Source organism: Triturus cristatus, chromosome 4_1 (genome assembly GCF_964204655.1).
Source record: "Triturus cristatus chromosome 4_1, aTriCri1.1, whole genome shotgun sequence".
NCBI lineage: Eukaryota > Metazoa > Chordata > Amphibia > Caudata > Salamandridae > Triturus > Triturus cristatus.
This window is the reverse complement of record NC_140585.1, coordinates 43108775-43136342: the sequence shown is the minus strand read 5'-3', so window position 1 is coordinate 43136342 and position 27568 is coordinate 43108775. Positions and strand designations below refer to the sequence as shown.

The 27568-nt window shown below is 45.5% G+C and overlaps 1 protein-coding gene across 1 annotated transcript in view; it reads right to left on the bottom strand.

Annotated features, from left to right (window-relative positions):
* Positions 1-389: 389 nt before the first annotated feature.
* Positions 390-27568, bottom strand: part of PRPF19 (pre-mRNA processing factor 19) — a 37496-nt gene continuing 10317 nt past the window's right edge. The window contains exons 2-16 of the mRNA XM_085651466.1: positions 19180-19329; positions 18931-19007; positions 18710-18851; positions 17139-17212; positions 16920-16982; positions 14742-14783; positions 14556-14630; positions 10257-10332; positions 7733-7842; positions 7148-7303; positions 6465-6534; positions 5289-5374; positions 3237-3407; positions 3029-3134; positions 390-2464 (exon numbers count right to left, since the gene is read on the bottom strand). Of these exons, the coding sequence (XP_085507592.1) occupies positions 2367-2464; positions 3029-3134; positions 3237-3407; positions 5289-5374; positions 6465-6534; positions 7148-7303; positions 7733-7842; positions 10257-10332; positions 14556-14630; positions 14742-14783; positions 16920-16982; positions 17139-17212; positions 18710-18851; positions 18931-19007; positions 19180-19329 (1496 nt within the window). The 3' untranslated portion in view covers positions 390-2366. The remainder of the gene's footprint in view (positions 2465-3028; positions 3135-3236; positions 3408-5288; positions 5375-6464; positions 6535-7147; positions 7304-7732; positions 7843-10256; positions 10333-14555; positions 14631-14741; positions 14784-16919; positions 16983-17138; positions 17213-18709; positions 18852-18930; positions 19008-19179; positions 19330-27568) is intronic.

Here is a 27568-nt window from a genome sequence, read left to right as displayed (position 1 = left end):
CTTCCCTTGGTATAGGTTGCCAAGAAGAAAATAATATTTATTATTACTTTTAATTGTACACTAGTGTTTTAATTTCTCCTAGTTCTTTATGCTGTGCTGTTGACTGTTTTCCATCTTTCCCCCTTTGAATCCTTCAAACCATACCCAGCATTTTTATATGGAACTCTCCTGTAATCTTAGTAGATGGACTTACCTTATGAACCTCTCTCCAGAAACACTTGAAGCATTTTCCAATTCCAATCAGAATGTTTACGCCTTCCCCAAAAGGTATCTGCCATGCCAATTCTAAACAAAACCTGCACTGCTTCTAAATGGCCTCGACTTGTCCTCAGTATGAACAAGGTCCAAAAATATAAAGAGCAAGACAATACTTAACCACAGAGACAACATTCAAGTTATCATTTTTTTATTATTCAACTATGTACGTACTGCCTTACAAAATGCAACTCTTTCAAACTTCGATTTCAGAATAAAATCCATCAAAAAATAAAAAGGTAGCCCTCTTAATTATCCATGTAGAAGAATGTGCTCAAAGTGAAGTTTGTACAGCTGGGGTCAGAACAGAGACTGCAATTACTGAAAAGCATTAGCACAAGCTCGAAGAATGCAGAGGTGGCAGCAGCAACAACTGGTATTTTACTTGAACACTGGAGGTTTGTATTGTGAGGAAACTAGATGATGAAACCACTGCAGGACCGCAGGAGGGTTTGTATGTACTGAATATCAGCAGAAAGGACCTGAACCTCATGATGAGAGAGGAATTGGATATGTAGAGTGGAAGCTGGAGAGAAAACAACCCTTGCCAGGGGAGGCTTGGATAGAAGTCACAGAAGAAGCTGGGCTCCCTATACACACACACACACACATATGCAGTAGCGTCAGCAGAAACTGGAGTCTGGTGAGGGCACGTGGAGTATGCGTACAAAACGAAAACACTATCTTGTTTGCAGGCTGGTGTGTGTTTAACAAGGTCACAGACAAGATTGTGAGATTTATATAGCAGGAGCAGCAGAAGTTACTCTAAGCTCTCAATAATTTTATGGGGAAGAAGCAGGGATTAGGTGATCTTGCAGAAAAGTCATGTAGCTTTTGTGACAAGTCACAGAAGGCTGGAAAGAAGTACATGTGCACCTGGGGTAAGGGCTTAGGCAGGATTTGCATAGCTGAAGCCGTAACAGAGCCTGGATTAAACTCAGAAGAGGCAATGTTGCAGGAACTGCAACAAAAACGAAAATGATTTCAGTTGGTCATACAAAGGAGGTCACACAAGAGAGTGACGTGTGCACATATATGGATGCAGCAGAGGGTCAGTAGCAGGCTGAGCAGTAGCCACAATCCCAGACTGAGGCTTCTCGGGCAGGTGACAGGTAGACTGGATCCGAAGGGGCATTTTAATAGAAGACATGGTGTGAAGGCTACAACTCCCGGATGGAGTTTCTATAGTGGGGCCATAGAGTCAACGGGATATCCAACACGTATGATTATGTACAGGAAGCAGAGGAGAATCTGATAATGGGGTTTGTAGAACAGGAACCACCAGGACTGGGCTCTGAGTAGGTTTATATACAAGGGGCCACAAACTTGCATTTTCATGATGGTGGTCTAAAAATCTGGGCTATCATTTCTACTAAGTGGGGACTATGTACGCCTGGGACAGCAGATCTTTTCATGGTCGGACTCCTTTCGCCTAGTACCACAAAGACTGATATCACTCTATAACAATGCCCACAGCAGATACTGGAAATGTGAATGGATGAGGGTAAGTCTTGTGTAAGGTCCAGAGAACATCTGAATTCTGTCCCAGGATCAGCTTATGTCAGGACTTCTACAGCAGCTGCATCTGGGTTGTGCATACTCGTCTCCAGGAGGTCTGATCATTGTTGGGAGTGCGCTATGCTTCAAGTGCCAAATGTCAACTTGTGATAGCTGAATAGGTTCAAGGAGGAACCCAGTGGGGAAGAGGCACTTTAGGGGAAAGAGTAGGACTTCTCCATCTGTCCCTATTTCCCACCTTTGTCAAGTGAGAGAATCACAGCGGTGAGAAAAGGAACAGATCAAGAATGTCTGCAGCAACATTAGAGAGACCATGGTAGAAGTTGCAGCATACCTGCTCCAATGGATGGCTCGATGACACTGTCCCGTCACGTTTTTTTAGGGGGACAGAAAGGAAAAACATTAAAGTCTGTCGTTCACGTTCCTGTGTCTCGGGGGAAAAGGAGCATCCATGAATCACGGCAAAATCAATCACTAGACAAAACCGCGATCACCCCAGCAAACACCCTGCCCTGCTGGAGGAACAGTAGGAGGGGGCACTATAGTCACGCCAGAGAGGAAGAACGGGGCTGCCCCGGGCAGGGTGGCGAACTCTACAGGCTGTAGAAGCGCAAGGTTCGGTCCATTCCTGTGGACGCAATGAACTTGGCGTGCTGTCCAAAGGCCACCCCGGTGGTGAGGTTGCTGTGCTCTGTAAAGAAAGAATGGGTATGTGAATTATTTTAGTGACTCATCACAAAACTGATCAGGAACTTGTAACAAAAATGATCAAGAAGGGGGGTTGAAGTATGCAAAAAGCAAAGGAGGAAGAGGCAAATAGCAAACTGACCCAAGAAAGTAGAAGTATAAAAAGAGAAGAACAAGGACACTGAAACAAACAAATAAAAGGCAGTGGGTGCGCTGTAAGCCCGCCCACGAAGAAGTATATACAAAATATATACAAGTCTAGAAAGCTCAACCAAAAAAAAGAAAAAAAGAAAAAGTGGAGACGATATAACTGGAAGCAAAAAATGGAGAAAAAAGGACTAGGAGAAGCGCCAACAAGGAAAAGGTAGAAGAAAAACTAACCAGGCAAAGACGAGAGAAAAAGAGGTTTTAAGAACACACATTAAAACTCCATATAAAGTGAGAGAGAAGGAAGGCAATATGGGAGGCTTGTGAATGGGAAGTGGAAGAGAAAAAGACAAGGTGAGCACCCGGATTGAGGCTGCAGACCCAATAGAATGCACAAATAAATGAGCAGTCCGAGGTATACCTGTGAAATGCAGCACTTCCGTCCACTGCTTACAAATATAAATCTGAACATCGGTTCCACCCAGTGCAAGGTATGTTCCACTCTGGTCAAACATCAGGGACTTCACCTGGGGACAAAAAAAAAAAAAAAGTTAAAATTGGGTCCAATATCTGACAACAAAGCCACCGAAGAGACCAGAAGTGTGCCTGGAAATCAGAGAGCCACGCACCTCAAAGTTGTCATCCAGTTGAAGGGTCTTGAAATTCTTCAGTTTGCGCAAATCCCATAGTTTGACCGATGAATCATCTGCAGCAGTGGCAAGATAGTATCCGTTCTCAGAGAAAGCGATGCTAGTGATTGGGCCAGAGTGACCCGGGAAGTTAGCCACGTTTGTACGCTCCTACGGAGGGAGGAGTGATACATATTACAACCCAGAAAAGACCCAGAAAGAATTAAACACAGTATGCAAAGATTTTCACGTCTGTATTCAGCCACTTCTTGCAGCCCATTTGCGCTTTTCTACAGTGCAAACCATTTCCACTCGGGTAGGTGGACACGGAACTTTATTAAAACCTGGAAGACCAGTCTACACAACAGAGGGTGGTGAGGAATACGCTGTTAGAGGAACTACCAGACAGAGTCATTATGGAATGTAAGTAACTTGTTTTTCTGATGTATTAGTATTGTATTGTATTGTATTGTATTGTATGGCATTCTTATATAGCGCAACGATCACCCCACAGGTATCCTGGCGCTTTGAGACCAAGGTAGATAGGATCAGCAGAAACGGGCCTGACTATTAACAAGGAAGCATTACTTCTCATTCCTGGCAAATAGCCAGGTCTTTAGGTATTTCTGAAGCCTAGCAGGGAGTTCGCTTGTCTGATGTTTTGGGGTAGCTCATTCCAGAGACGTGATGCTGCTGTGCCAAAGGCCCTTCCTCCCATCTTCAATGCCCCTGGATGTAAAGCAGCATCTCTGGGCCAGTATCAGCAACGTATTAGTATGGATGTAAAGTCCCATTTCTACGCCAGTATAAGCAACATACTAGTGTGGATGTAAAGCACCATCTCTACGCCAGTATCTGCAATGCCCCAGGATGTGAAGCAGCATCTCTGGGCCAGTATCTGCAATGCCCCAGGATGTGAAGCACCATCTCTCGCCAGTATCAGCAACGTACTAGTGTGGATGTAAAGCACCATTTCTACGCCAGTATCTGCAATGCCCAGGATGTAAAGCACCATCTCTATGCCAGTATCTGCAATGCCCCAGGAGGTAAAGCAGCCTCTCTGGGCCAGTATCAGCAACGTACTAGTGTGGATGTAAAGCACCATTTCTACGCCAGTATCAGCAACGTACTAGTGTGGACATAAAGCACCATCTCTACGCCAGTATCTGCAATGCCCGAGGATGTACAGCACTATCTCTGGCAGTATCTGGGATAGCCCAGTATGTAATTTCCTATCTCCAGGTCTGTACCTGTAAAGCCCCAATACCCCATTATGTACCTTACTCCCTCCAGGCCAGTATCCACAAATACATCCTTTTACCTTCTTAGCACTAGCATGTAAAGTGCTCACAGTGCACATGCAGACAGAGGAGACAGCACAGCAGCATAGCAAGGGTGCCATGGACCCTAATGCAAGTAGAGAGCATGATCTGGGTACAGTCGAGCCCTCTTACCTCTGAACCCCGGTATCTCTATACTTGAAGCACTGATATCATCACTCCTGAAGCTGCAGAAGAGCATGCGTAAAACCATGCTGCTTACAGGCGCTATTCATCGGCACAAACTCATTGACTAACGGTAGGCCGAGACCAGCTGATACAGAGGAAGCGGCAATGTGAGCTGTGCATGTGTAGAGGAAGCGGCAATGTGAGCTGTGCATGTGTAGAGGAAGCGGTAATGTGAGCTGTGCATGTGTAGAGGAAGCGGCAATGTGAGCTGTGCATGTGTAGAGGAAGCGGTAATGTGAGCTGTGCATGTGTGGAGGAAACGGCAATGTGAGCTGTGCATGTGTTGAGGAAGCCCTGCCCCCAGAGATTGCTTTGTGCAGCCAGGTCTGAGTAAATCTGCTAGAGGGCCAGTGGTACCAGCCACTGCTGCATGCATGCGAAGATCTCATTAGAAGTGACCACTTAACACACTGCATAATGAAAAACCTGCGCACAGTTACCTCTGGATTGGAAGTGCCCACCACACAAGTCTGCAGACCCACTGATAAAGTTATGCATTGAGTGATTAGTAAATGTCCATCTTGGGGTAGCAGTCTTCACGTACCTTCAAATCCCAAATCTTGATTTGAGAGTCCATGGTGCCTGTTCCGAAAATGAGACCATCAGGATGAAACTGCGCACAAGTCAGGGCTGGGGGGAGACAAGAGAAGATCGGATCAATGCCGGCAAAGTGGACTAGAAACTAAATGAGCTGGAGCAGTGTTCGATGGGAAGCATCAGGCAGAAAGGAGTGGACAAAGGAAGAGAAAGAAGAGTGCCAAAATGGTGGGAGACCGAATTAATGGCGTCAAGGAGTAGGGTGGCTTAGTGTCATGGGAACTGAACGGTGTCAATGGCCAGGAGGGGCCAGCCACGTGAAGGCGAAGCAAAGATGGTGGGGAGCTGGACAGTATGATAAGGTTTTGAAGGGAAATTCAACCATCCCTGGGGGTGAAAATAAACCAGGGAAGAAAACAAACAGATTTTGTTCAAAGAAACTCGAAAGCAAATATTACAATTTCTTAGAATGAAAATTCTATCAACTGGAGGGTGGATCTTGGTCCTACATCAGGCAGATGCATTCTACCTCTGGTGGCCACGAGTGGAGACCTTTCGAAATCTGTGGACGGCTCTCGGGCTGTTCTCCTGGGCCTATAGGACTCTCGCATAGCTCAATGAAAATGCAAAAAATCCGACACTACAGAAAGCTCAATGAAATTGCAAGGGCAACAGTTTCCGGGTTTGACCTTTAAGACAGACTTTTAGGCCAAAGTGGGGTTGAGCGGTCGAGGCTCACTCTTGAGGATGGTGTGGGGGTAGAACACCTAGTTTAGCCAGCACATTCAACACTCACCATAAATCCTGTGCCCTAGCACAGCTACTCTATCAGGAAAAGTGATGACTCGTTATCATTGAGTCCATCATCAACTATTTTACTCAACTGCAGATCCTGGTTGTTCTTCAATTAAAATGCTGGTGAGGGTGTCGAATCAGGTACAAGAGCTATACAGAGCCTAAGAGACATTCAGCGCTTACAATTACAGAAGCCGTGCATGGAACCGAAGAGGAGTAGCAGAAAAAGCGCTGGGAGGAAAGTGAAAAGGATGGTGGAAGGATTCTACGTCGATGTAAAAATCTGCAGGTTTTAAAAACCAATGTGCAGGATGTGTACGTTCTTAAGAAGGGTCTAGATTCTTTGCGATTCTATGGAGGAGGATTCTCTGGGTTGAATGAACCTTACCACATCCAGACGCCTCATCTGTCACCTTGGTGAGAACACGTCCCATGTGGATATCTGAGAACGCCCAGTACTGAAAAACAGAAAAATTGACAACAGTGCAAAGTGCTCACTTACGGTCCATTTAAAGAAGAGAAGCAGCAAACCAATGACAAACATCCTGCATGTTAGAAATACTGCTTTTGCTGCTGCATTACCCAAAATAATTTTGTGTTTACACCAAGGAGCGGATGCAATACTATAATTTAGGAAGTTGATCAGATACAACAGACTACATCTGGAAATTGGGTTCCTTGAAGCTTGCATGTGCATGATTGAAGGTCACAGCATGTGCACAGAGGCCTTGACTTATGTGCACATGCTTGGAGACCACAGTTCTGTTTACTGCTGCTCAGTACTATCTTATGACAACAGTGATATATACTGGAACGTTTTATGCTTTAGTAAAGTAAGGTTTAGCACACACTGCTCTTCAGTTACCTACTCCTGTACCACTGCAAACATAAAATTATCCACAACTCTCAACCTCCCAAGCACATTTTAATACCTCAGTTCACAATCATTCACAGACAGCACGTTTCCCTGCTGGACAGAAAGCTTATGCCTGCCTCTCCCATGCCCAGATGAATCTCCTTGTTGAACAAGCACGGGCGTAGCAGTTAAGTCTTTTAACCAGCTCCAGGTACCTGGTCATCGGACGAGCTGAGCAGATAGTCTCCAGTGGCGTGAAGACTCAGGCCAGTAACCGCACTCTCATGGGCCCGCAGGACCTGTACGCAAGACGTGTTTGGAACAGACCAGATCCGAATGGTTGCATCGGGTGAGGCTGAGAATACCAGCTCCTGTGGGATAAATCAGACAACGGCATGGAAAGTGATCAATCTTGGAACAGAGGGGTGGTTCTGGGTCCGGATTATTCTTAATATAAGAGAATAAAGTCAGTTTCAGAAAGAAGATGTTAGAAGGGGAAACAACCATTATCTTCATCACAAGGTGGTCAGTCAATGCCAGGGGCGACAGTAGTGTGAAGGTCATCCCAAAAGAAAAGCAACCCCCTTACTGCCTGCACTACTATGCATGTCAAACGAACAAGCAAGAAAGGAAGAAGGCACGATCTTGTGCAAACAGCAAGTAAGACTGTTTTCATGAAGCGTAACAAACAACTGATAGTAGCACAAAACCCAGTTGGAAATAAGACAAGGAGAGCCACAGACTTGACCTGAAAGGAAACACACTGATAGACCAGAATCGATGGGACACCACGGCATTACCTGTGAAGGATGGAAGACCACGCTGGTGACCTTCTTTGTGTGACCTTTGAGAGTTGCAAGGATCTGTTCAGAGCTCTTGTCAAAGACGACCACATTCTTATCCGCCCCACCTGAGAGGGAGAAAGATGCACCGAGTGAGACAACATGGAAGACTCACAAAACAAGCCATTCATGGGGCTCCAGAAGAGAACATGGGCACATATGTCTCACAGGTATATTCCTTAGACAATCTAAGTCTCCTTCACACCATGTTATTTAGTTTGCATATGGGATCTCCATGAGAAGAGTTAGTCTGGGGCGACTGTCTCCTGACCCGAGTGAATTAGGCTAACCTGGTTTAATGTGAGGTTAGTTCCAACTGTAGTGCTGTAACCTTCCACCCTCATTTGTGTTTATCCTTTAGATGTAATTGTAATCTGATGTCTTGGAGGGGATTTGCACTGTGAGGTTCACAGCTTTCAGTCCTCAATGTAACCAGTCTCCAAAGGTTGTGCCTTCTGTTTAAATCTATGGGGTCTAGGCAAGCTCTGTGTGACCGGAAGGAATGCTCATGTTTTATACTCAAGACAAATGTAACTTTACTTCGGTCATTACGACCAAATACTCATGTTTTATACTGTCCTACTAGGTAGAAAGAGCAGGCATACCCAGTATTTTTGCTAACCAGTTACTTGCCGGGCATGGTTTAGGCAGGACCTCAGAGCAGGTAGGCTGAACCCATAAGGGTCACTGATGTTTAGTCTCTTCCCTTTGTTTCCTTGCATACATGCAGATTTCTCCGCAACCAAACATTTTATAATATTTAAATGGGCGTCCTTCCTTTGTTCAAGGGCTTTTGATCTGGGAATTTCTGTGCTTGTGTCCTTGAAAGTCAGCTTTCCCTAGCTCATGCCCCTGGAAGGACCTTTTATTGAAGGTGTAAACACTACAAGGAAGGGTGGCATGGAAGGTTTAACCGTTGTTGTTTGATCGGTCAAAGGGCAGTGAAAAGTGTTGGTATGTCCTGTTGTAAGAGCTTGAAGTAGGTGGTTTGGAAGTGGTCTGAGTTGTATGGTACAGGGGTTGTGAAGCAAAACGAGAATGGAGCTGGCCCTGGCGAGTGGAGGATAACAAGAAAGAGTGAGGGGGAAAGTAGGTGAAGAAGATGAAAAGGTGAGGAAGTGCGTGGAGAGGAGAAACGAGAAAGTGGGGAGAGGCCTTTACTAAGTGTGGAGGGAGAATGGGAAATGAGAAATGGGGTGGGAGTGAAGAGATGATGTGAGGAGGTCAGGCAGGGGCAAGAAAGGACAGGATGAGAGAAAGGGGAGAGGAGAGAAAGGTGATAAGAGGTGCGTTCAATCCCACCTGGAGGGAAAAGAACACGTAAATGTTGGAGAAAGCAGATATGACAATGAAGGAGGAGGTGAACAGGCAACAAAAGACAAGAAAGTGAGGGGTGGAGGGGTACAGCAGAGGGAGTGTTGAACTAGAGGTAAGTGCACTGGCACGGAGAGAAAATGTAAAGGAGGCGAACCGATGGAGAAAGGCGGGGAGAGAATAACTGGAGATGAAAGAATAGGAGGCAGCAGAGGTGCAGGGTTGGGGTGACTGAGTACAGGGAGCAGCGTTACAAAAAGAACTGGCGCAAAAGGTGCGTTTGGCGTGGGGACAAATGAGTAAAACTTTAGTCTCTAAAGAACGCCACAGCTCCAGTGTTGCTTAATATTCCCAAATACCACTCTCTCTCTAACAGCATCAGACTGCTTCATTGGCTTCCGGTCCAGCGACGTGTAGAATTCAAAGCTCTCTGCCTGGTACACAAAGCACTGTATAGTGGGGGGAGCATTCGACATGCAGAAACTCTTTCTATGGTACTCTCCGCGACGGGACCTTAGATCAGCTAACATAGGACTAGTTCAGGTCTCCTTAATTCGAAGGGCCAGGTGGGGGTGAGAAGCTCATCCTATCGGGTGGTCAAACTCTGGAACAAGTAGCTGGCCACTATTAGGTTACAACGTAATAGACTACTGTTCAGGAAAATGATCAAGACATGGCTATTCCGCTCAGGTGAACTGCCATTGTCCCTTGAAACAGCACACGCCACATGCTACACTCAGCGCCAAGATGCCTTGGCATTTGTGCGCTCTATAAATACTTTACTTACTTAGATAAGTGGGTGTAAAGGTAGGGGGTATGGGAAGGCGTTTATGGACACACAGAAAGGCATGCAGAGTGTGGGCAGGATGGCCTATGTAGAAGAAACCAGAAAGTATAACTTACTTTCTGGTCTCATCAATCCTAAAATCTCAAGTTAGCACAGAAATTCCTCCAATTACAATAACGTTAAAGACTCCAGTGATAAGAATACAGAATCGCTAACTGTTTGGCTGTACAAATGACACATATTACATGCTCGAGATGCAATCTGTAGAATTTCATTCCAGGTTACTCAGCAAACAGACTGAGGACGCAACACAGCAGAATAAATAGAGCCCTCAGACTGCAAGCATCCTATGGCATTTCTTCTGGGGGTTTGAAAACTCACCTGTGAGTGTCTTGTTGGTGTCGGAAGGGCAGAGGTCGAGGGCCAGGATTCCTGGCACACTGGCACTGTGTAGCCCCTGACGGTGGAAGAAAAAAAAAGCGCTCAAACACAAGAAACATAATGAAAAGAGCACAAGTACAAAGCTTCAGGAGGCAGAGAGCATACAAACAAGATCAGATTTCAATGAATTTAAAAGGTTGGACTAATTCCAACCAGTGTTTCTACAGTCTGGTCTTCAGCTTCAGGTCACACAGATCAATTTCAACTCCAATGATGGCGATTAAAACTGTCCCAGATCATCACTGCAGCAGGAGTTTCCCCCCTTAAATGTCTTTCCAGGAGACACACCAATGTGATTCCATGAATACCTGCACTGGGTCTGTAATGAGTGCCCTTTGCAGTGCCCCGCCCTTGGGTCACCAGGCGGCCTGTCAAGATTGCACAGCCGACTCTTAGGGGTAAAGCGGCAGCTCCTTGTGCAACAGAGCTATGGTTCTTTCATGGTCTTCGGTGTTCACTGCAGCTCTAACAAGTGTTGCCAGAGTGCCAAGCCGGCCACAAAGAGGACAGTTTGTCAGAGTCTGCCTGCAGCGACTCACTCGGATCTGCGCCACTCCATTCACGCAGACTGAACAGAAAGTGGGCAGATCCCCAAACTGTGCAAAGCAATGAAGATTTAAAGGAGGCTCTAGATCTTTCAGATAGTTGGGGGAGGGGGTGAATCACCATTTTGCAAATTAAAAAATACATTCCACAACAGAACAGACTTTCACTTCAGACAAGAGGGTGATAAATATGGGTAGGAAAACCAGATACATATCTCTAATCCCAGTCTGATGAGAACTAGTGTTGCCTTACACACACAAAAATGAATTGGAGGAAAGAAAAGCATCTATGAATGAGTGCGGCGCAAACTAAACTGCAAATTGCGTCATAAGTGCCCTCACCCACCGATAGTGGCATGCTTCATCATTGTGCTTGCTAACAACATACCTACGTAGACCAATGCCTGGGATGAAGCATAAGGGAGAGAACGACAATACAAACATAAAAGTCTGAGGGATCCTAATATGGAGAAACTAAACTAAAGGCGTTTAAAACTGGTTCAGGAATATCCACAACACCGTTTATTCATAGATTTCCTGGTCCGGGTTAAATTCTACACAGGACGGTCAAGATATGGAAAGTTAATATCCGTGCATCTCTCCCATCAGCAAAACTGTCAACATGTTTCAGACGTCTTCTGTTGCACATAAGGGTCGATCAGCCTTTCGTCACGACTACAGATCCCATAGAGCCCCTATTCTCCTACCTGTATTTTTCAGTAGACTGAGGTCTGACCCAATCTGGTCTGTTACCATAAAAATCACACTGCAGAAGTACAGTTTCATCTAATGAGCCTCTGAAATTGGTGTGCGAGCCGGAGCATCTCCCTATAGTCACACATTATCACAGTCCGGTGTAGTATTTATAATCCTGACCAGGAAACCATGAATAAAAGTTGTTGGGGATAGATCTAAGCCAGCTTTAAGCACATTTAATTAATTGATATAATATGTAACCGTTTTCCCTCCTACCTGCCAACCTCTACCTTTGAGAGAGGGTTGCAGAGAGGTGGCTGTGGAAACGCAACAAGAAGGTGCTTTATTTTCCTAATGGAACTCTTACAGCCATCGCAGCACACGATGGACGTCGGACCATTGACGTGTGCAATTGTTTTACGATCAGTGATTGAAGCCAAGGGGGACAGGAAGGTAATACTAGATCCTGATTGACATGAAAAGGCAATACAACGCTACGCCAAAACAGAGCACGAGAACTCAACACAGCTTGGTCTTTATGAACCTATATAAATGGTCCCTCAACCGACCCAGCGTGGAGTAAATTCAAAGATAGGAACTGCAGCGAGCATGAATGGGGAGGCTCAAAGGGCGCGGCCGGAAGTCTGGTGGGAATAATGTGAAGACGCAATGCAGGAGCAGGTGTCCATTTGAGAATATTAATTCGAGACCCTTCGTACAAGCGTTAATTGCATGGATTTTGGATACCGACCCATGTTCCCTGTACGGTAGGCAGCCATGGATTGCGGTCAAGTGCACTTGTACGAAAGTACAGGCTAGCCCAACTTTCGAAATTAGAACATGCAACAGGACATTTTTGGGACTCTTGCTACAAACAGTTGAAGAAAACATCACTAAATGTTTCTATTTTACAACATAACATGCCAACATAGTGGCTTCTGGTTTCTCTTAAACTTGCATGCATGTTTGTGGTAGTTGCAAATACCCACATTCCAAGTTCAATATTTCAGGAGTCAAAACTCAAGGTTGCGCAATCTGAGCTTGGGATGGAGTAGCATCTCTGGATTTTGACTGAGGTGGTTTTGGTAGAGGTGTAGTTTGATGAGCGGGTGAACAGATCTCTGCGGGTATGGAGTAAGATTCGGTATGGCCAAGTTGGGGCAATGAGAATTAGCAAAACAGGTTTGAGGTGCAGTTTCCGAACTACAAATTGAATATGTGATAACTGAGAGGAAACAATGTAAACAGATATGCCTCACTAGTTGATGCATGCAAAGTTTTTTTTACGTGTGGCAAACAGGTCTACCGTTGGCATCCCCAGACATTGGAAGTACCGTTTGAATGCCCGAGAGTTGATCTCTCAAGCATGTGTGCTCATGTTTTCTCCTAAACAGATCGGCAAAAGCCTTGTCTAGCCCGGTAGCTGTTCTGCCGGCAGTTACTTAGCCAGTGTAAAGCCCAAAGCCAAATTGTTTGTAATGTCTTGGAGAGTTGCAGCTAGTGCAGGCCCCCTTCTTATTCTACATAGTAGATTTGACTTACATTTCCTCTTTAACTTGAAACCAAATTGTTATTTGAAAAGCCCAAATACATGCAGCGCCTTATGCTGCAGCACACTGATGAGGAGTTGATTTTGTGCAGACATTGGCTCTGTATAATAAGGGGGCCCATGTGTATACCCCAATATGTCACAAATGTGTTCGTATTGAAGAGGACTTCCTCCTGGGGTGGAGATCCAAGAAACTATTAACAAGTTTTTCTTGTTCCACCATTGCAATTTGTGCTGAACACTGGGCTCCACAAACACTAACTCCCCCCCCTTCACCCCCTCCACTTCCCAGCTGCTTTTGGCCACTGTCGGGCTAAGCACTGCTGAAGCAGACGCGTGTGTGATCCTGTGTTCAGGACTAGTACCATACATGACGTCGTCATTCTTAATAGTTTCATTACCATCTGGTGAATGGAAAGCGGCCTTTGAAATCCCATCACTATACACTGCTGGGATAGACTTTCCTGTAAGTAAACACGGTCGGGCTTGGACATGGCGATATATTTTTCTGCAAGGACTGTGAAGCCCAACAGGTGGAGAAGGAGCAGAACTTGCTGAGCATGACTAGGCCTTTTTACCAGTCAATACGGGAAAACACGAATTTGTCCCTTAAGTGCGCTGCCAGCCATTACTGCTAGACATTTTGTTGCAAGTAGCAGTTGCTCTAAACATTAGGACTTAGAACTGAAATGTTCCATTAACAACAAACGCAGGTACTGTTGATGCATCGGATATCTTGGGATGTAATAATATGCATCTTTTGGTTTAACTATCGCCACGTAATCCCCCCGCTGGAAGTGGGGTGACGTCTTGTATTATAACCGTCTTGAAAAGATTTGATATAGCAGTTCATTGCTTACAAATCCAATATGCACTTCGTCTCTTGTCCTTTAAGTACCTTGAGGACACCCCTCGTTTCTGTGGACTCCCCGGCACTACTTTGATGGCCCCTTTTGATAAACAACTGGAAGAAACGTGGGGGGACGCAATCCATTCATAAAGTACAGCATTTCGGCACTCAAAGCACACACACACACACACACATATATATATATACACACACTTGATACTGGTGTGCAGCAACGGTAGGGCCATAGATTAGAGGACTGTACTATAGCTCATCCACATCACGTCTCCACTCCATCTAGACGCAAAGGAGATGGCGTCACCATCCTCCTGGATTGCCTCATATAATCTATCTCACTCAACCGTACGAATCTCAGTAAGAGATCACGTGGCATGTGAGCAGACGTGGCTACCATTCGGAATACTACGACCACAAAACGAGTTAATGTCAGAAGATGAAACCAGAACCATCCAAGCATCAGAAACCTTAGTTTGGCCGTGAAATTAGATGACTGCGCCACCTTCTGTGACTGTACTAAACAAAGCTGTGACCCGCCCGGATCAAGGGGCACAATCACACGGACACCCCTAGCAAGTACTCACCACGTGGGACGACACCTGGTGATACTTGCTGAGCTCCTCCGGCTTCACCAGGTCCTCTGGAACGGTCTTTCCCCTCTAGTGGAGACAAAATAAACAGCAGGTGTAAGCGCACTCCTCTTGCCACATGACCCATTTGATGTTGCACCTTGACTCTCACCCCTAGTATGCTCCATTTAAACCACCTACCTTCTTTCTCTCTGTAGTGAGCACCGTTGCTTTGTCTTGAAGCTGAAATGTGACAATAAACAACAGTCAGAAGCACAGAAACGACCAGCAGTTGATACATCGCTTTCAGCCATGTTACACACAGTTAGCAGGGGTTTAAGTATGTTTGTATCCTGCACACTGCTCCGTTGTAGCAGGAATCAGTTTATAACTGTGCTCACTGGTATGGCGAATTATTTACTTATACTATACGCACGGCATTACAGAGCTCTCATTTCACAGCACATTAGGAAATGGATTACAGCAGTCTGAATGGACTTACTGCCCTCGTAAGCACAACTATCAAAAAGGCTGTTTGGGTTCAATGCCGTTACTACAAGTTCCAAAGCAATCTCAGCAGCAAGCTATTGACTCAATGAGTGCGCGCAGGAGCTGCATATTAACTAGGTTTCACAACACTAGTTCCCATCACTTCTTCAGTTTTTGCTGCCATTCTCCTGCGTTCGGTTTTACTATACTTACTTTAACTGTGGCACACAATGCTGGCCTCCAAAGACTCTCGCGACCTGCCACAAGCTCTAATGTTGTACTCCTATAGCCTGCATTCCCGAGATGCAGTCCACAAGCTCTCCCTCCTGCTATGGCACAATGCTGGCCTCCAAGGACTCTCGCGACCTGCCACAAGCTCTAATGTTGTACTCCTATAGCCTGCATCCCTGAGATGCACTCCACAAGCTCTCCCTCCTGCTAGGCACAATGCTGGCCTCCAAGGACTCTCGCGACCTGCCACAAGCTCTAATGTTGTACTCCTATAGCCTGCATCCCTGAGATGCACTCCACAAGCTCTCCCTCCTGCTATGGCACAATGCTGGCCTCCAAGGACTCTCACGACCTGCCACAAGCTCTAATGTTGTACTCCTATAGCCTGCATCCCCGAGATGCAGTCCACAAGCTCTCCCTCCTGCTATGGCATAATGCTGGCCTCCAAGGACTCTTGCGACCTGCCGCAAGCTCTAATGTTGTACTCCTATAGCCTGCATCCCCGAGATGCACTCCACAAGCTCTCCCTCCTGCTATGGCACAATGCTGGCCTCCAAGGACTCTCGCGACCTGCCACAAGCTCTAATGTTGTACTCCTATAGCCTGCATCCCCGAAATGCAGTCCACAAGCGCTCCCTCCTGCTATGGCACAATGCTGGCCTCCAAGGACTCTCGCGACCTGCCACAAGCTCTAATGTTGTACTCCTATAGCCTGCATCCCCGAGATGCAGTCCACAAGCGCTCCCTCCTGCTATGGCACAATGCTGGCCTCCAAGGACTCTCGCGACCTGCCACAAGCTCTAATGTTGTACTCCTATAGCCTGCATCCCCGAGATGCACTCCATAAGCTCTCCCTCCTGCTATGGCACAATGCTGGCCTCCAAGGACTCTCGCGACCTGCCACAAGCTCTAATGTTGTACTCCTATAGCCTGCATCCCAGAGATGCAGTCCACAAGCTCTCCCTCCTGCTATGGCACAATGCTGGTCTCCAAGGACTCTCGCGACCTGCCACAAGCTCTAATGTTGTACTCCTATAGCCTGCATCCCCGAGATGCAGTCCACAAGCTCTCCCTCTTGCTATGGCACAATGCTGGCCTCAATCTATCTGCAGCACGAAGAGACCGGTGACGACTCTTACCTAAACACCCCCGCCCGGCGCAGCTGCAACCACCACACTACTGTGCTGCTCTTGCCAGGTTTGCAGCCTTAGAATGAGTCAGCAGTCACTCTAGTCTGATGACACTGGGAGCCTGATGCTAAACGTGCACAGCTGACATGTCGAATGGAGCTAACACTGCTATGAAAAAACGAGCAGCACAGGGATAAGCAGATAGATGAATAAACTGCAAGAGGCAGGGAGTCAATGTGATCTGTCCAATATCACAAATATTTTAGGGGAGGAACTCATCACATTACTCAGAACTTACAAACGTATATCTAGAGGCAGTAACTTCTAGTAAACAATACCATCATATGCCATTTTGCCTGCCGGATCAGTGCTTGAGAGCACCAGTGGCCTGCAGAGCGCATCAATGCTTAGTTTGGAAAACTTCATGGAGGATCCAAACCCACGGCTAGTATTGGGTAAAGCAGTGAACTGTAGCTTGCCCTCCCGTCCGGCACTAAATGCCCTACATGAACCTGAAGATGCGTTTTACCTTTTGGACGATTTCTGGAGTCATTCCCACCAACTCTCCCAGGTCCATGGGTTCACCAGCTCCCTGCAGAGAGAGATAAAAGAATAACTCAGAGACTGACATCCAGTCTAACAGCCGGAGACACATCCACAATAGAGTGAGGAGTAATGGGGTGAAGCATAAGGAATATGAGACGGAGGGAGAGGAGCCACCGAAAGGTACTTGTCTCTCCATACTCACAGCAGCAGCAGGCTGTGCAGCGGGTGCCGCCTGCGGGATGATGAGGCCGGCCTGGGGCTTCAGAGTAGCCAAAGCTGCAATGAGAAAGGTAAGATACACAGGTTAAGGGCATGAGCAGCACAGACAACACACATCAGAGAACGCCCACAAGCTACAGAGGTTTGACTGTAGTGGAGAAGCTGTCCTGTGAGGTCTTCACTTTACAAGTCTCCATTCTGGTGTCTTCACTGGAGCACGCCCTCCCCTAGAGGCCCTCCACTGCACCCACAGAAATGTTTTAACTCCAAGATGCAAGACTGACCGCCTCCAACTCAGTAATGGGGCTCAAACTGCATAGATAGGGCAAAATATGCTGGAGAGATGGGTACCACGTACAAACTGGGCTGTTTCTATTCAAGAAACAGAGAATACAACTAGTCCCATCCCAGCTGGAGTGCTGCGCACCCAGGATACAAACTGGGATTGGTACGAAGCATCCACGGGTACAAAAAAAGGGGGCTCTTAAGTGTGCTCTCGGCTCGTCAGGTACCAGGGAAGGTCCTTTAAATTCGTGTGGCAGAAACTCAGACATGGACTTTAAATGTCATAAAAAGGGATGCACTAAGGACGACATGAGGTGGTCTGATAAGAGTCTATAAACCCCAGAAACAACATGGTAAGATGGCTATCACCTTACACTAGGTACTGAAGTTAACAACTAGAATTCGGTGGTTCTTCCAGGAAACAACACTAGTGGGAACCACAAGAACCATTCAGGATATGTTTAGAACCACATCTCCTTTCTAAAAATAACCCATTGTCTTATCTCCCTTTCTGCAACAAGCTGAAATAAAAACCTCTCATGAAATTCTACATACAAGTAGATGACAGGGCGGGTTAATCGTGTCTGCCTGTATTATCCCCTTCAAAGGTAATACTCAAACATCTACCGGAAACTCCTTAGTGAGAAAAAAAACCTTCATTATGGTTTTGAGGGGAAGGGGTCATCTCAGTTCTGTTATAGGTTTTGATTTTATTCATGCCAAGTAATTAAAATAAAACCGGGCATGGCCGCAAGATGAATATTCACTTTGTATGCAGAGCATCACATCCACAAGCGTAGGAGAATAGTATGGAAATACTATTCTTATACTTTACTTTAGCACTTAAACTGAATGATCACAAGGATGTGCCAATTTTTTTGTGAAAGAATGAAAAATTTTAGGAGGACCTTAAACAGCTCGTATTTCTAACAACTTGTGTACCCTCTACTGCAGCTCTCTCTGAAGCCAAGCATCTGTCATACAGGTAGTCCTTGTTCAGTGCCTAACACACATGCTGGAACCATCAGATTTCACTGGGCTTCAGAGTACACTGAAGTTGGCAACCCTGACCTGCGCAGGTAGACTATGGCCATGAGCAAACACAGGGGTCTGGATTGCTGACCCTACCCCCTCATACCGTCTCTAGCAGCTGACACTCTACCCTCATACCGTCTCCAGCAGCTGTCCCTCATACCCTCTTCAGCCACTGTCCTTCTACATCAGCTGCACCTCATACCGTCTCCATCAGCTATACCTCTACCCTCATACCTTCTCTAGCAGCTGTCACTTCCTTTGTAAGACGAGCAATAACTCTGCAAGCGGCATCATGCTGGTACAAGGCGTGAGATAGCTCCTGACGGGTGGTCTGCAGCTGCTGCCGAAGGGTGAAGCTGTGCAGCATCACAGCATCCTAGAGAAAGGAATATTGGTCAAATGTACTAACAGTAGTCTACATCTGCACACAACACACACCCATAGCACACACCTACCCATTCGTCCTGCAAAGCCTTCAAGATTGCCGGAATGCTAGTGGAGGATGGAGGCTTCGGGCGGATTGGATGAGCAACTGGACGCCAGGGAAGGGAGAAAAAAGATGGAAAAACATGAAGGAAATGAGAGAACAAGTTAGGAGAGGTATGGAAAATATCATTTAATTTTAATGATAGCATGATCCGATTGCTCGCCTCTCCTCCAATCAGCACCCCTCCTTCAACTGTGAACCAACCACCAATTCTCACCCTTCAAATCGATGAGTTGCTCTTCGGAAAGCGGCTGGTTATTCACCGGGTCGGTCCCATTCTCTGCAATGTATTTCTCAATCAGTCGCCGCTCAAAGACATGATTGGAAACAGGAGAGACACAGGGGTGATCTGGGATCTCATTGGAAACTGCAGGAAAAGGAAACAATAGATCGAAATGAGTGAAGGGTAAATATGCTGCAGCTAAAAGACACAGTGCATTCTGTCCTTAGCCTATCAGAGCATCTGACTTCAAGTTGATCCTTCGTTTGAAGTCAACCATTTCTTCTATCAGAGACTAAATGGGCAAGATAACCTTTACTGAAAAGAAAACATGCCACCAAGTAAATCCTCTCTCTTCTAAGAGATGGAGGGCAGGAAGAATACATTGTCCTGGAAAACCCAGAAGAATGCTCAAGGTCCCACAGCAAATCTTTATCCTTCATGATAGAAGGCATCCAAAACAAATGTGCATTGTACAGGAAATGGGAGGCTTTCAACTCATCCAGTTGTCCCACAGGAAATGGAGCAGTCAAGATAAACATTATCCAACAAGGGAAGAAAGCACTTCCATGTACCTTTTTAAAGTAGATGAGCACTTAAACTATTATTCATTCTACAAGAGGCTGCTCAAAACGAAACACTTTCCCCTGCAAGACATGAGCAACAAGGTCCCTGGCCAAGAGGGAGTGCCAAGGAGCTGTGAACAGGCGCTTCCAGACGCTCCCATTACATTGTTGCAGCCCTGTTTTTGCGGTCTTGCTTCAAACAGCTTCAACTGTCTGTCCACAGATAGTATTGTATACCACACGTAGCTAACCCTTGCTCAAAATTGGGTGGTTTTCGAGTCAATATCAGTGGTCTTGCTCTTATTTGTGGCTTTCCTGCATTTGGGTGTTTGACCCGTCCACAAGGGTCTTTAGAGTCACCATCCGTAGATTCATCATTCGTCCGGCTCAATGCAGTATAGCATCTAAGAAAACAGAGCCAAATTTACTGCACTTCAGGGAAAGACTGCAACAAAAATGTGGACGATACAACATCAATCTTGCCAGGCACTGTAGATTACTGTAAACCAATCTTGGCAATTCCAATCGGCCTCACTTGGGTGTAATGGTAAACAAGACTAGTTGGCATTGCCAATGCTTGGTTACTGAGGTCAAAGAAACTGGAAGACCCGACCAACCTTCCAGCTAAGTGTCAGAAACCTTGGTAATGGGACAGGAATGAAAACTATCAGAGGCACGAGGATCCGGAAATCACAGCCTTCAAACGTCAAGTGAAAGAGCACCTGGTCAGCCTTTACGAAAGATTTAAAAACCTTCCTATTTAGTAACTAATTCAGCGATAATACATGGGATAATGCAACCTCTGTAAAGACGCCAGACACTAGTTTCTTTATAATCGGCGACTCATGATGCAACCAATTGCAAATTATAATGAAAAGACGTCAGAACTCAACCGTAATAAGTTATTATAGTCAAGTTCTGATGTCACAATGCCTGCTGCCAGGGCCAGCAGCAAAGGTTAAAGGCAGGTCAGGTCAAAGAGCAGCTGTTTAAAGCAACAAAAAGGGGACCATTGCTTTTCTTTCTTCTGCACCATTTTATTCGAGCTTACAGCGGCAAGCAGAAAGAGTGTGTTTATTTTTTACACTCCTTAATTATATCTAATATTTGGAGCTACTGTAGCGTTTTATTTTAAACCCGACGTTGTACTGAACCGGTTCTTATATCTTTTTGAAAAAGATATCGGACAGGTTTCTGATGTGTTAAATTTTGCACTAGAGGTTTTATTCTTCATGTTTGCAAGCATGCTCTCTATCGTATCTGGAAGAGCTACACACCAAGGCTTTAAATGGTGGGAACGGTGAGGGTATGTCCATGTATTATATGGGATAAAGTACCCCAAGGCATACATATGGATATTGCAAGTCAACTCAGAGTTCCATAATATTATAAAGGAACTCTACCTTCAGCCTTGTTCCTCTACAAATATGGTTATGTAAATCCTTGGTGCCTTGCAGTATCCTTATAATGTACGACAGGAGATACTGAATCCTTTATATAGCTCAGAGTATTTATTTATAAGGTTTTATATAGCGCGAACGTGACCCACGAGGGTATCAGAGCGCTTTACAGTATGTATATAGTTAAAGAGACATAAAAGATAAAGTAATATACACGCATTAGATATTCGTCATTACTTACAGTAGAGGCAAAAGGTATAAGATAACATAGGTATAAGATGACATAGTAGACCAGTGGACGAGAACATGATCCCAGAGGGCAACGTCATATTGCAGACAATAAGGTTATTTGGCCTTAGGCCTGCATTGGGATATAAACAGACCAATAGTGTTCTCTTTCCATCCACACAGGGTATCCAGTAATATGCGGATCGTATCGGTGGCTCGAAGCCAGTATAGGGTCAGGACTTAGGACGTAAGTTTGTTCATTAGGAGGATTTTTACCTCTTTTTTGAAGGCTGTAAGGGAAGAGATTCCCCGAACCAATGGAGGTAGGGAATTCCATATCTTTGGCGCGATCCCTGAGAAGGCTCTGCAACCAATTCTCTTTTTATGAAAGGTTTGTGGTTTCAGAAGTAGAGAACTCGCGCTTCGTAATTGTCTGCATCCTCCGGATCGTTCTAGTTTTTGAGCTAGGTAGCTGGGTGTGTTGTTGTGTAGTGCTTTATGGGTCATGCAGGCAACTTTTAGATGAATTCTTGCCTCATATGGCAGCCAGTTCAGCGTTTTCAGGGTCGGGGAAATGTGGCTATTTCTTTTAGCTCCTGATACCAATCTTGCAGCAGCGTTAAGTGAAGCCCTCAACGGGGCCAGCTTGTATCTGGGGAGGCCACAGAGAGTGGTGTTTCCATAGTCTAGTCTTGATAACACTAAGGCTTGAACTGCCATTTTTAAGTCGCTCTGCGGGAGGAAGGGTTTAAGTTTCCTTAGCAAACTCATCTGGTGATTGGCTCCCTTGGTGGCCTTGCTGATGTGCGACTTCATATCCAGGTGTTTGTCTATGGTGACTCCCAGGGATTTCACGGAATCGATGATGAGGGGAGCACATTCAAAGACGGATAGGTGTTTCATCCACTGCTCTATCTTTGGGGTGTGATTAGGTGGGGAAGATGAGAATGAATTCTGTTTTTTTAGTATTGAGCATGAGGTGGTTGTTCCTGAGCCAGCTTTGTGTGTTCTGTAGAATGGAGTTGAGGGAGATGAAGTCTTCAGGTGTGGAGATTTTCAAATATAGTTGGGTGTCATCCGCATATAGGTGGTAAAGGATATTCGCTGATTTCAGTGCGTTCGCTAGGGGTTCCATTAGAAGGTTAAAGAGAATAGGGGATAGGGCTGAGCCCTGAGGAACGCCTATGTCGACCACTGATGGTTGAGAGAGTGTATTCTTCATCTTTATTCTTTGTGTCCTGTTATTAAGGAAGGAGGAGACCCATTGAAGTACTGTGCCCGAGAGGCCCATCCTTCCTTCCAATAGGGACAATAGGTTGTCATGTTTAACCGTGTCGAAGGCGGAGGATAGGTCAAGCAGTATCAATAGGCAAGATTCGTTGCAGTCAAGCATAAGTAGTATGTCATCAAATATGTGTGTGAGTGCAGATTCTGTACTGTGACCTTGACGGAAACCAGATTGGTGATTGTCTAGGAGGTTGTAGCACTCGATATGGTTACATTATTGTATTTGTACACATTTCTCCAACAATTTGGCCAGGGTGGGGATGTTAGATATAGGGCGGTAATTGTTGAGATCTGATGGGATGGCATCCGATTTCTTTTGTATAGGCGTAACCTGCCCAATTTTAAGACAGTCTGGTATGGAGCCTTGCCTCAGAGAAGCGTTTACGATTTTTGCCCATAGAGGAAGGATGGATGTTTTTATCATTTTGAATAGGGCAGGAGGAAGGGGGTCAGAGAAGTGATTGGAGGGATTGATTGCTAGAAGAATGTTATAGATTTTTACATCAGGTATTGGCTCGAAGGTGTGCCAAGTGGCATTGTTTTTAGTGACTTCCCCTGGAGTATTGGAAAGGGCCTTGAATTTTGAGTATGCTTTAGCGTCCTGTGCCACAGGTTGTGGGAGGACCTTCTTAGATTTTATGTCGAACTCGATGGCCTGTATCTTTTCACGGAAGAAGATCGCAAGTTCATCGCAGGAAGGTGTAGCTAGTTCGTTAAGATCTGTAGAGTTAGCCGTGTTGCGAGCTTGTTGCTTGACGATTTCGAATAGTTTTTTTGGACGGTTGATTGCTTGGTTCAGCTGGGATCTGAAAAAGTCTGCCTTGGTCTTAAGAATCTTTCTGTTGTATGAGTTTCTTAATGTTCTAAGGTGATGTAGGTGGGCGTCTGAGGGTGTAGATTTCCATAGTCGTTCAGCAGCTGTTTCGTTATTCTGTTCTTGTGCCACTTATCTAAAGAGGACTCTGATAGCGGTGGAGATGCTCTTGTCTTCTAGGTGGAAGTTGAAGTCTCCTAGTGGGATGTAGTCGCTGGAGTCGATGATGTAGAAGGTTATGAGGTCATCAATGTCAGCGAAAGTGGTTTTAGGTCCAAATGGTCTATATAACAGGGTGCCGCATAGAGCGTATGTTGCCAAAGTGCAGGTGCTCCATGTAGAGGGTTGAGGCTTTTGTGGTTGTAGTGCAGTTGAAGCAGTCCTATAATGTAATTCAGATTCTTCCTCATAGTCTGTGCCGCGGCCTCGATGTGCGAGTCTGTATCCTGCTGGGATCGCTGTGGTGATGTTGGGTACAGACTTGCATGTCCGACATGTTTCCCTAAGGAAAAGAAGTTTAGGGGCTTTGTTTTGTAGGATGTCCTAAATTTCCATGGAGTGTTTGCTGAGACGTAAGCATAACAGTTTGTCTTAAGACACATTTTAGGTAGGCGTGGAAGGTGAACTGTTAGTGGGTGGTGTGGGGGTTTTGTTGCAGGTGAAGTGGCAGTGGACGCAGGTGAATGCTCCTTTGGTGTGGCGAGGAGCAGCGTGGCAGATGTGTGTATGACCACCCCGCATTCAGAGACTGGAGAAAAGGCCCAAGAGGATGAAAAATGGAACACAAAGGCAACAAAAGGGTGAGAAATTGCAGGAAAAGAGCAGAGGCACAAAATGCAGAAGAAGGTGAGAAAGAGTGCGAAAAGAGCATACAGGCAACAGATGGGTGAGTAAAGGAAAGAGCAAAACGGCAACAGAAGGGTGAGAAAGTACACAAGCAGAAATGCAAAGAAGGATAAAGTGTGAGAGAAAAAAGAAAAAGGTGATAAGAAGGGTAAGCAAGAAAGGCAAAAGGCAAAGAATGGCACGAGTACAAAGAGAGTGACCTAGAGGAGGCACTTGCGAGAACATGCAGGGGAGCCTCAAGGCGCTGGGTATGTGAGGGCCTTGACCAGTCGGAGGATTGGTCTCTTATAGAACAATGGACCTTGCCAGACCACTGAATTTATAGAAGGATACCCCTAATAAACATATGCAAAATGTGTATTTCTATGTTGTTAAATGATGATGAAAAACAACTACTTCCACGATACCAGGCAGACTTTCAGGATGACGGGAGAGTGGGGTGTCAGGCTGATAATGTCTCAGCCTTAGCAATACTGACAGAAACCTACATTTTTCTAGCAGCACTCCATTGCATGCTTCTGTCGTAGATGATTGTCAAACTGAATTTCTAGAATTAACACAAATAGGCTTTGTAGCAAGTAAGGTAATTGGGAAATTCCAGCTGCACTACGTTGTGCTATTCAGGGATTACATCATGAGTTTCTGTTAAACTAGGGGAAAGTAGTTACATCTCAGATAAAATAAAGCAGGGCTGCGTGCTAGCCCCCTACTTTTAACCTATGTTGCTGACCTGTGTCCTGCCCTCATGAAGGACATCATGCCCCTTCCAAGATTAGACGAACAGACCTTGCGGATCCTCTAAGATGAAGAGGCTCCTGTATGGTTTCACAGGACAGACTGCCGTAAAATGCGATATGAATTACCTGTCGATGATTTAAAAGTGAACATTTTATGGTAAAAAAATGAATCATCAAGGTAGGTGAACATTCAATGGGGAACCTATCACCAGAACGACTGGATGCAAATATTTAAGCATTTGGCTCTATGAAAGAGGTGGCCTTTGGCACTATCGATCAAACTTTAAATCAAAATCAGTTTTGCTTTCAGTCATACTGTCGGCTTTGGCTAGTGACCGCACTGGTCCCTCGGTGGTATCCAGTAGGGAAATAATTGGCAAAAAAATTCCTTCCAGCAGCAGTCATGGAAATTAGGATATTCTGGGTAGGCTGTTTCTGTGGCTTGATCTCAAACAACGCAATCTCTTCAGACGATTTTTCAGCCTCCCCCACTCAACAGCCCAGGCCACTTTAGATTTTAGTTTGTTAAACCAGCAATGGGTCGAAAAACACAAATAATTTGATATTGATATAGAGATAAAATTGCTAGTCGGGCTGTATAAAATCTACTTTATAGTAATAAATAAATACACACAAGAACAAATGTAATAGTTGGACCCGGACTTTGAATAATACACTAAAAGAATTTCGAATGGATCCAGTTTGAACATGGGTTTCTCTTACAACATTTTTCAAAGCATCATCAGGGGTAGGAAAGTGTTTAGCCTGTTAGGCATTCCTACTCGGCATCAAGCAGCCGAACCTCTTTAATAGGATGCATGAAAATCCATACCCAACCCACATTTAGAGGAGTGCCTAACCTGCTTTTTAGGTTGAAGCCTATCCTACAGCACAGCTGTCTGGTGTGCTAATATCTTCTAGTGGGCATTCTAAAAACTTACCAGGGAATGCATTTGAATGCATGAATGAATGAATTTGGGATTTTTAAAGCGCCTGGTTACTCAGACAGAAGGTCTCCGCGCCAAGCAATAGCATCCTAGCAGAGTCAGGAAAGCCAAGAGCAGGTGGGCTTTTAACTCTGTCTAAAGAGCCAGGTCTTCAGATTTCTGCAGAAGCGTGCCTTCGACTGTTGAGTCTTACATGGAGTGCCAAAGAGTTCCAGAGATTGGCTGCACGAAGGTCAAAGGAGCAACCCCCAGTTGTGCACGGCGTACTCTGGGAATCACTGCCAGCGCTGCTTCTCCCGATCTAAGTACTCTGCAAGGGATGTAGGCCTTGATCAGGGGGAAGAGATACCTGGGACCCCTCCGATACATTATCCTATGCATGAAAGACAGAGCTTTGAAAGAGATTCTGTGTTTAACTGGGAGCCAGAGAAGTTCATCCAAACCGGAGCTAATGGGGGGTCCATTTTGGAAATCTTAATAGCATCCGGGCTGCTGCGTTTTGTACTCTTTGAAGCAAAGCCAGGCTGCCTCTAGAGGTCCCCAAAATAAAGCACATTACAGTAGTCCAGTTGTGACACCAGCAGGGCCTGTGTTACTGTTTTTGAGCTGAGGCCGGTATTAGCCTCAAAAACTCTCTTAACAGTCTCAGCACTCCGAAATAGGTGCCCACTGTGGCCCTGATCTGACTTTTAAAGGATAGCGGAGTGTCAAAGAGGATGCCTAGGTTTTTCACTTTAGGTTTAGGGGTAGGGCCCAGATCCGCAAGCCTCCATGCCGAGAGGGCTGTTTCCCCACCACCAGAACCTCTGTTTAATCCGCATTTAGCTTCAAGCAGCCAGCCTGCATCCATGTTGGTAGGTCCATGAGACATGATTTAAAATTTGCTGCATTCCTCTCATCATCGTCATTAGCTAATGTGATCACAAGCTGAGTGTTGACCCCGCGGTTACTCCGATTGCCCCCGTAAAAACAAGAGTATGTTACAGGAAAAGTCTGACAGCCCCACGGTACTCAACGAAACTAAGAGAACTGAAAATAAAATGCAGGGCGCAAGAACAAAGATGGAGGAAAAACTATAGAATAGAAGAGAATAACAAATACAAACTAGTGATTGCAGAATACGAAGCTGCGATTATTGCTTCAAAAAAAACATTTTTTTTCTGTGAAAATTGGTCTGGTTAAAATCTCCACTAGGGAACTTTACAAAACGGTCACAGCTCTTTCCAAATTTGACTGTAGTAAACACCTGACTCCTGACCAAGTATTTTGCAATAAAATAGCGATGTTTTTTCAATCAAAAGTAAATACTGTTTATGAGGAATTCTCGGCCAACCAGAAGGCTAATCACACGTTTGACACGGCCTCTCATCCTTTTGCTAAACCAGATGATAATCCTAACACCACATTGAATGGATTGGATAGTTTGATCATTTGAAACCCCGAAACCGGTCCTAGGATGCTTGTTTCCGGTCCAGGGAGGACCTGGCTTTGCAGTTCGGGCTGGACTGTTCCCATGAGGCACAGGGTCAAGACTTGATTTGCATATGGCCAGGTCTAAACT